The 9,781-nt window shown below is 41.0% G+C and overlaps 1 protein-coding gene across 1 annotated transcript; it reads right to left on the bottom strand.

Moving 5' to 3' along the window:
- Positions 1-299: 299 nt before the first annotated feature.
- On the bottom strand, positions 300-5,301 carry LOC139580370 (Golgi apparatus membrane protein TVP23 homolog B-like). The gene is made up of 7 exons (XM_071408986.1): positions 5,171-5,301; positions 4,615-4,694; positions 4,339-4,483; positions 3,845-3,934; positions 1,287-1,412; positions 931-1,059; positions 300-727 (listed from the first exon to the last, which is right to left on the bottom strand). Exons 1-7 carry the CDS (start codon positions 5,180-5,182, stop codon positions 701-703), a joined length of 609 nt encoding a protein of 202 aa, XP_071265087.1. The 5' UTR covers positions 5,183-5,301; the 3' UTR covers positions 300-700.
- Positions 5,302-9,781: the final 4,480 nt, after the last annotated feature.

Here is a 9,781-nt window from a genome sequence, read left to right as displayed (position 1 = left end):
CAACGACCTACCCCGGGCCAAAACTTCCCCTAACCCGGACGACGCTTGGCCAATTCTGCACCGCCCTATGGGACTCCCAATTACGGCCAGTTGTGATACAGCCCGGGATCGAACCAGGGTCTGTAGTGACGCTTCTAGCACTGAGATGCAATGCCTTAGACCCCTGCGCCATTCGGGGGCCTTACTCTTTGACACCAAACATCTAAGTAAAATTATATTTAGCAAAAGATTCTAAAAAGTTTAGTAGTGTAGAATGCACCTCGTGCAGTACATCCAAAATAACTCAAAAACACACGTCATTTTGAAATGTTATAAATGTATTTGCACAAAAACATGAACACATGACCTTGATGTTCTATATTTACAACCATCAACATTATACAGGCAACATGTTTGTATAATACAAGTCAGAAACAACATTTCATTGTATTGTATAAAGTCTAGGGATAATATGCAAAAACAACAAAACAGATAAGGGATTTGCTTTGAGTCAGTATAGCTACAGTGGAAAAACTTACTTATCTACAAATTATGCTATTTCTCTCTTGAAATGGTATCAAAATGGGAAAACTCGTCAAAGGTAAGCAATGTCCCAAAAGATTTCTATTAAGTGTTAGTTGTAAGTAAAACTCCAGATATACAACGGCATTCAGAATAATGCAAACATATGTTCAAATCTTTAAAGAGTAGACGTCCTTCTTTATGATTCCTCTTCTTTAGTCATTGCCTGTCAGAGAAAACACACAAAACAAAAAAACAACATTAGATATAACATCCTGATCCAATAACCTCAAACAATTCTGGTCCATTTCCTGGAAGGACTTTCTACGTTGCATCCCGATTCTCCACCCTTCTCCTGAAGTGTGTCAGGGCGCTTTCAAGGGTACCCTTCGGAAATGAAATTCTGAGACTAGGCATTAGGAAAGTTACCTGTTTAAGAAACTGCCGTCCGAAATAGTTTGTAGCCATGTTCTTCAAGCTCGTCCTACTGCCCACTTTACAGCGAACATAGCCATACAGGTTAGCCCCCTGTAGCACCACGCCCATGATCACCACGGCCTGGGTGGAGGAGAAGAAGACGTTGACAACAGGGACTTACACACCACTTTTCACACTGATCAACGTCATTATGAGAGAGTATGGCGCTGGCGATACCAAGCTCGTGGGATACAATTCCCGTAGTGATCCCGTAGACAAAAAATATATCATGCACTCAATGTACTGTAAGCCACTTTGGGTAGAAGTATCTGCTAAGTGGTATATACAGTATTTATATTAAAACTAACCAGCCACTTAATCTTGAAGGAGAAGAGGGTGCTGAAGACGAAGAAGACCCAGATGACAGGACACACGACTAGACCCAGCCAGAAGATCCTCGACTCGGAGTCTGACACAAGCTGCTTTGAATTCCCCTGAGGAAGATAGGCATTTCACAGATGTGAGAATAACCTACTAGCTTGTTGACCAAGTTAGAATTTGACAATATAAAGTTTTGGGTCAATTCTATAATTGAGGGTTATAATGCTTCGAATCAAATCAAACTTTATTTGTCACTTGTGCCGAATACAACATGTGTAGACCTTACCGTGAAATGCTTACTTACAAGCCCTTAACCAACAGTGCAGTTCAAGAAGAAGAAAATATTTACCAAGTAGACTAAAATAAAAAGTGCATCTAAAAGAATGTAAACCCCAGGATTGTATACAGTAGGTGGAGTCAGATATTACCAACTAATAGGCTTTGATATGGGGTAAATTAATATGAAATCAATCACTTTTGAAAGGCACCCCTTTTGATTTGAACAAAACCTTCCATACATATTTGCCCATTATAGAAGTGCTCAGAAAGTTACTTTTTGGACCTGAATGCCAAAACATTCAGGAGATAAAAGGTGCTTAGTTGACCCATTTTGCATACCATGATACATCCATGTCTTCATCACTGGAAAAGATAAACAGTTGAGATTGATATCATGTAAAAGCTTACAAACAGGGTTGTCAAACTATTTAATAATTTATGGATATTTTTTTATATTTTTAAATAAATAAGTTTACCATTTTTTCATATTCGAATATATTGTATCTTAGATCATATTATACATAATCGAAGGCAGGGATGTGGCAACTGGTACCACTTTTGTAGGCCCGTAAATAAAACCTTTTTTTGGAACTCAATCGGGGTCTCCAATTTGTAAGTCGCTCTGGATAAGAGCGTCTGCTAAATGACTTAAATGTAAATGTAAATGTCTCAACTTACTGTTGAGAGTAAGAATAGTAGAATACACAAGATGCAATTGAGATTTTTGGTTGTTCATCAGCAGTTTCTCTCTTGCTATGTCAGTCACTGACAGTCACTCAATTAGACCTTGTCAGCTGACATTTTTGAGATTGGTAAATTAGTCTAGCCAGCTGTCTAAACTTGTAGTAATCATGGTCGAATTGCCAACCAGGCAGCCCCCATTGATTTTGTTAGTCACACTCACTCAGATATATAAAAAAATTGCAAACATTTCTTCCCACACTATATTTAAAATGGCACTAAATGAGTTATAAAATTGCAAAGTATTCTATCCACCCTATGGCAAAATGTGTAGAAGTTCAGCAGACTTGTTTTAAAACTGCATCATTTTCTCTACGCCCCATGTCAAAATGTGTAGAATTGCAGGAAATTAACTCTGAATGTTTTTTTCTTCTCCTTTTCTCTCCACTGTCAAGGGGGAGATTCAAGAGCATGTGTGGGTATGGGTATGCCTCTGCAGACTAATGAGGCCCCCACCCCGATGAAAGTTCCCCATCCCTGATCTAAGGTTTTTGTGTTGTGCCCGTCATCGGGTTGAGACACAACATGCTATTGAATGAAGTGTGGTGTCATGTTTTGGTTGATAAATGTACAAAAATGGGAATAAAATTGAAAATGTCAACTTTCAAGTGGTACCACAAAGATGGTTGGAGGTCCACACATCAGAGAATGTTGACTTCAGTGGGAATATCTTATACTCTCAATACTCCATAGGAAACCTATTGAAATCATAGAACTACAGATAATAGAATAGACATGACCATTTAAGTTCACATTCGACAGTGGATGGACTGGCGGTGATCTTTGTTGTAGTAATTAGAGGTTAACATTTCTATTCAATTTCAATGGTGTACCAGCTAAATTGCAGTTGTCTGGAGGGATAGGTCATATCTACAAATTCTATATCTATGATTGAAATGACACCCACCCTGTACTCAAGAGCATGTTGTTTCTCAACAGACGGCAGGCACCACACAAAATCATCAGATTATGTGAAATAGAGTCTAAATTACAACATATGTGAATCTGGAGAAAGAAAATATTCACACATTTTTAGATCATTGACGTTAAAGGTTTAAAAATTATATTATTTTTTATTAAAAAATTGGTTTTTTCAAGAAATAATAAAATATAGTTTGATAAAAATGTTTGTAAGTTTTTACATGATATCAAACTCAACCATGTTTATTTTCCAGTGATGAAGACATGAATGTATCATGGTATGTTGGGGTATGTAGAATGGGTCAACTGAGCACCTTTAATCTCCTGAATGTTTTGGTATTTAGGTCCAAAAAGTCACTCATTTTCTAACCACTTCTATCATGGGCCAAACATGTACGGAAAGTGTTGTTTGAATCAAAAGGGATACTGTCAAAAAAAGTGATTGAATTCAAATGGATTTACCCTATGACATAAAAATTCAGTCGATACAGGTTCTATGGAACTAGGTTTGACCCTAAAGACGAAGGTATTTCAGTAGAGGGTAGTAGTTTGTTGGGTAGTTAGTTACTGCCTACCCAGAAGGACTGGGATGTGTGTGATCTACCTTTCTGGACTCAAACACCCAGTGGCTTTTCCCATCGTCATCCACCTGGTTCCACCACCTCAGGCCCACCATCAACCGGCCTGTGATATTCTGAAATATAGTATTTGGTGTTAATACATAATTAGGCTACTTACTTCAAGCAAAAGAAAAAGAGGTTTGACAATATTTACACTTGTTCTATTGCTGTTCTATTGATATTATATTGCTGTTCTATTCATATTCTATTGCTGTTCTATCGATATTCTATCGATGTTCTATTAATGTTCTATTGATGTTCTATCGATATTCTATTGCTATTCTATCGATATTCTATCGCTGTTCTATTGCTGTTCTATCGATGTTCTATCGCTGTTCTATTGCTGTTCTATTGCTGTTCTATTGCTGTTCTGATATTCTATTGATATTCTACTAATATTCTATTGATTTTATATTGCTGTTACTGATCTATTAGTATTATATTATTATTAACTGTTCTACTACTGTTTAGGGTCTACCTTAACGGTCCAGAAGTCAGCTGACAGGAAGAGGATGATGGTGACCATGCAGGCAATGAAGCTACTGCTGAGGAGCTCACAGAGCAGGTACACCAGGATGGCACTCATTCTGAAGAATAGGTGGAAGAAGGAGGCCACTGGATGCCTAGAAAAGATGGAAAGACCATGAACTTCTCATGCGTTTCACAGCCAATACAGTAGGTTGAATTGATCTGTCGCTTTTACTCAGGGCTGCGAGCCATTGCATTATACCGTCTTGTGGCTGAACCAACTTACTTGATTTTAGTCTTCTTTGACTTTCCTCTGCCTGTATCCTCCTCTGCATCAAACAGGGAGACGTCATCATCGTTGTCATCCTAGAAACATATGAAAGAAAACATTCATCACTCCATACATGTGATGTGAAAATGCTATAATCTGCATACGTCATCCATTGCATACTAAAACAGTGATCCCCGTTAAAAAAAGCTAACGTTAGCTAGCAAGACAGCCAATACCTGGATTGTTACATGTCCAGTGTGTGATAGCTATCAACTTCACCAACCTCACTAGCTAGATATTGATTAGTTAGTGTTCGTGATTTGTTAGGTGGCTATTGTCATAAAATAACTAGTTTGTTAAATAGGCCTAACATGTAAACAAATCCTAGCTAACCGATAATGTTAGCATGCAAGCTAGCTTCTCTGAATGAGAGGTATATTTTCTCCATACGTCCCAGGACGATGCAATATTACGATGTGATTTCTTAGTAACATGTTTACCATACCAAATAACCAAACTTGATCAAATCATTAAATGATATGATGAAAGAAAGCGACAATTGACGACTTACCAGTCTCATCATTGTGAAAACTGCAGACGGGACTACACTTCCGGGTTACGCACTAGGTCAAAGTGTATGACACTGACAATCAAGAGTCAATTAAGATTATTTCCACGTTCAAAACAACTGGGAACTTGGAAATCTCTAACTTCCGACTTCAGTGCGTTCAAGAAAAAAATAAAAAGAGCTCCGAGTGAATAATCGTTTATCGGTCAAGCAACTTGGAATTCCTAATCGGGAACTGGGGCTTCTTTCATTATTTTTTTTTCTAATTGTACAAACATATACGTAAGTGGAATTATACATTCAAAATGCATATTTAGCAAAGAACATAAGCAAATACACAGGTTAAGAAGGAAAAAACGAAGAAATAAAAGTTATAGGTATTTTACTCTATACTGCACATTCAATAATACATATGGTATGTAATAGTGGTATATAGATGTTAGTTGGTGGTATGTAATAGTGGTATATAGATGTTAGTTGGTGGTATGTAATAGTGGTATATAGATGTTAGTTGGTGGTATGTAATAGTGGTATATAGATGTTAGTTGGTGGTATGTAATAGTGGTATATAGATGTAAGTTGGTGGTATGTAATAGTGGTATATAGATGGAGGGTTAGTTGGTGGTATGTAATAGTGGTATATAGATGTTAGTTGGTGGTATGTAGTAGTGGTATATAGATGGAGGGTTAGTTGGTGGTATGTAATAGTGGTATATAGATGTTAGTTGGTGGTATGTAATAGTGGTATATAGATGTTAGTTGGTGGTATGTAATAGTGGTATATAGATGTAAGTTGGTGGTATGTAATAGTGGTATATAGATGTTAGTTGGTGGTATGTAATAGTGGTATATAGATGTTAGTTGGTGGTATGTAATAGTGGTATATAGATGGTAGTTGGTGGTATGTAATAGTGGTATATAGATGTTAGTTGGTGGTATGTAATAGTGGTATATAGATGTTAGTTGGTGGTATGTAATAGTGGTATATAGATGTTAGTTGGTGGTATGTAATAGTGGTATATAGATGTTAGTTGGTGGTATGTAGTAGTGGTATATAGAGGTTTGTTGGTGGAGCTTTTTTTTTTTTTTTTCCCCTTTCCTATTTTATTTTTGTATCACAAAATGTAACTGTGATCGACCACACACTACCGCACAGTAGGTGGCGGCATGCAACCAAAGATGAAGAAGAAGTAACAAAAAAGCTACTAATAACACATATTTCTCCTCTGGTGTGTGGAAGTAACATCTGCTGTAAAAGTTAATCCGTTGAGTGCACAGGAGGTTGCTGAGTGGAGAACGGAACATATAATAATGACCCGGAACGGAGCAAAAGGAATGGCATCAAACACATGGAAACCATATGTTTGATTTACAGTATTTGATACCATTCCACTAATTCCCCTCCAGTCATTCCCACAAGCCCGTCCTCCCCTATGTTTTAGTGTCTCAGTCTATTGAGACGGACCCTCTCTCCAACTTCTTCCACCCCTGCCTCCAACCCGGTCCCAGATCTCTTTGTGATATCACGCCAACTCGATTGCTGTCATCGTGAAGCCAGACATTCCATGTTTGGAATGAGAATGCTAGAGAAGAAGTTGGCATAATAGTCCAAACAGACTCACCCTCCTTCCACCTTTCTCAATTCTCTTAACCTGCTCCGTTGGTTCTCCTAGCCTGCTGCGTTAGTTCTCCTAGCCTGCTGCGTTAGTTCTCCTAGCCTGCTGCGTTCGTTCTCCTAACCTGCTGCGTTAGTTCTCCTAACCTGTTGTGTTGGTTCTCCTAACTTGCTGGGTTAGTTTTCCTAGCCTGCTGCGTTAGTTCTCCTAACCTACTGCGTTGGTTGTCCTAACTTGCTGGGTTAGTTCTCCTAGCCTGCTGCGTTGGTTCTCCTAACCTGCTGGGTTAGTTCTCCTAACCTGCTGGGTTCGTTCTCCTAGCCTGCTGGGTTAGTTCTCCTAACCTGCTGCGTTGGTTCTCCTAACCTGCTGCGTTGGTTCTCCTAACCTGCTGCGTTAGTTCTCCTAACCTGCTGCGTTCATTCTCCTAACCTGCTGCGTTAGTTCTCCTAGCCTGCTGCGTTAGTTCTCCTAGCCTGCTGCGTTAGTTCTCCTAGCCTACTGCGTTAGTTCTCCTAACCTGTTGTGTTGGTTCTCCTAACTTGCTGGGTTAGTTTTCCTAGCCTGCTGCGTTAGTTCTCCTAACCTACTGCGTTGGTTGTCCTAACTTGCTGGGTTAGTTCTCCTAGCCTGCTGCGTTGGTTCTCCTAACCTGCTGGGTTAATTCTCCTAACCTGCTGGGTTCGTTCTCCTAGCCTGCTGGGTTAGTTCTCCTAACCTGCTGTGTTGGTTCTCTTAACTTGCTGGGTTAGTTCTCCTAACTTGCTGGGTTAGTTCTCCTAACCTGCTGCGTTGGTTCTCCTAACCTGCTGCGTTAGTTCTCCTAACCTGCTGCGTTAGTTCTCCTAACCTGCTGCGTTGGTTCTCCTAACTTGCTGCGTTAGTTCTCCTAACCTGCTGCGTTAGTTCTCCTAGCCTGCTGCGTTAGTTCTCCTAACCTGCTGCGTTAGTTCTCCTAACCTGCTGTGTTGGTTCTCCTAACCTGCTGCGTTAGTTCTCCTAGCCTGCTGCATTCGTTCTCCTAACCTGCTGCGTTAGTTCTCCTAACCTGCTGCGTTGGTTCACCTAACCTGCTGCGTTGGTTCTCCTAACCTGCTGCGTTAGTTCTCCTAGCCTGCTGCGTTAGTTCTCCTAGCCTACTGCGTTAGTTCTGCTAGCCTGCTGCGTTAGTTCTCCTAGCCTGCTGCGTTGGTTCTCCTAACCTGCTGCGTTAGTTCTCCTAGCCTGCTGCGTTAGTTCTCCTAGCCTACTGCGTTAGTTCTGCTAGCCTGCTGCGTTAGTTCACCTAGCCTGCTGTGTTGGTTCTCTTAACCTGCTGCATTAGTTCTCTTACCCTGCTGCTTTGGTTCTCCTAACCTGCTGCGTTGGTTCTCCTAACCTGCTGCGTTGGTTCTCCTAACCTGCTGCGTTGGTTCTCCTAACCTGCTCTGTTAGTTCTCCTAACCTGCTGGGTTAGTTCTCCTAACCTGCTCTGTTTGTTCTCCTAACCTGCTGGGTTAGTTCTCCTAACCTGCTCTGTTAGTTTTCCTAACCTGCTGCGTTAGTTCTCCTAACCTGCTGGGTTAGTTCTCCTAACATGCTGCGTAGTTCTCCTAACCTGCTGGGTTAGTTCTCCTAACTTGCTGGGTTAGTTCTCCTAACCTGCTGGGTCAGTTCTCCTAACCTGCTGGGTTAGTTCTCCTAACCTGCTGCGTTAGTTCTCCTAACCTGCTGGGTTAGTTCTCCTAACTTGCTGGGTTAGTTCTCCTAACCTGCTGCGTTAGTTCTCCTAACCTGCTGCGTTAGTTCTCCTAACCTGCTGGGTTAGTTCTCCTAACCTGCTGGGTTAGTTCTCCTAACTTGCTGGGTTAGTTCTCCTAACCTGCTGCGTTAGTTTTCCTAACCTGCTGCGTTAGTTCTCCTAACCTGCTGCCTTAATTCTCCTAACCTGTTGGGTTAGTTCTCCTAACCTGCTGCCTTAATTCTCCTAACCTGTTGGGTTAGTTCTCCTAACCTGCTGCGTTACTTCTCCTAACCTGCTGCCTTAATTCTCCTAACCTGCTGGATTAGTTCTCCTAACCTGCTGCCTTAATTCTCCTAACCTGCTGGATTAGTTCTCCTAACTTGCTGGATTAGTTCTCCTAACCTGCTGGATTAGTTCTCCTAACATGCTGCGTTAGTTCTCCTAACCTGTTGGGTTAGTTCTCCTAACCTGCTGCCTTAATTCTCCTAACCTGCTGGATTAGTTCTCCTAACCTGCTGGATTAGTTCTCCTAACTTGCTGGATTAGTTCTCCTAACCTGCTGCCTTAATTCTCCTAACCTGCTGGATTAGTTCTCCTAACCTGCTGCCTTAATTCTCCTAACCTGCTGGATTAGTTCTCCTAACCTGCTGCCTTAATTCTCCTAACCTGCTGGATTAGTTCTCCTAACTTGCTGGATTAGTTCTCCTAACCTGCTGCGTTAGTTCTCCTAACCTGCTGGGTTAGTTCTCCTAACCTGCTGGATTAGTTCTCCTAACTTGCTGGGTTAGTTCTCCTAACCTGCTGCGTTAGTTCTCCTAACCTGCTGGGTTTGTTCTCCTAACCTGCTGCGTTAGTTCTCCTAACCTGCTGCGTTAGTTCTCCTATCCTGCTGGGTTAGTTCTCCTAACCTGCTGCGTTATTTCTCCTAACCTGCTGGGTTTGTTTTCCTAACCTGCTGCGTTAGTTCTCCTAACCTGCTGCGTTAGTTCTCCTAACCTGTTGCGTTAGTTCTCCTAACCTGCTGCGTTAGTTCTCCTAACCTGCTGGGTTAGTTCTCCTAACCTGCTATGTAAAGTCACTTCTGTCTGTAGCTGTACTCCATACAGATCTCCATCAGTGTGGACACTCGGGATAACCAGGGACAGAATGCCCTCCACAAGGCTGCTGTGTCTAGATGGAGAATTAACGTAGCAGATTAGGATAATTAAAGTAGCAGGTTAGGAGAATTAACGTAGCAGGTTAGGAGAATTAAAGTAGCAAGTTAGGAGAATTAAC

Source organism: Salvelinus alpinus, chromosome 7 (assembly GCF_045679555.1).
Source record: "Salvelinus alpinus chromosome 7, SLU_Salpinus.1, whole genome shotgun sequence".
Classification (NCBI taxonomy): Eukaryota; Metazoa; Chordata; class Actinopteri; order Salmoniformes; family Salmonidae; genus Salvelinus; species Salvelinus alpinus.
Note: the sequence above shows the minus strand (reverse complement) of the source record. Positions and strands in the feature narration are given on the sequence as shown.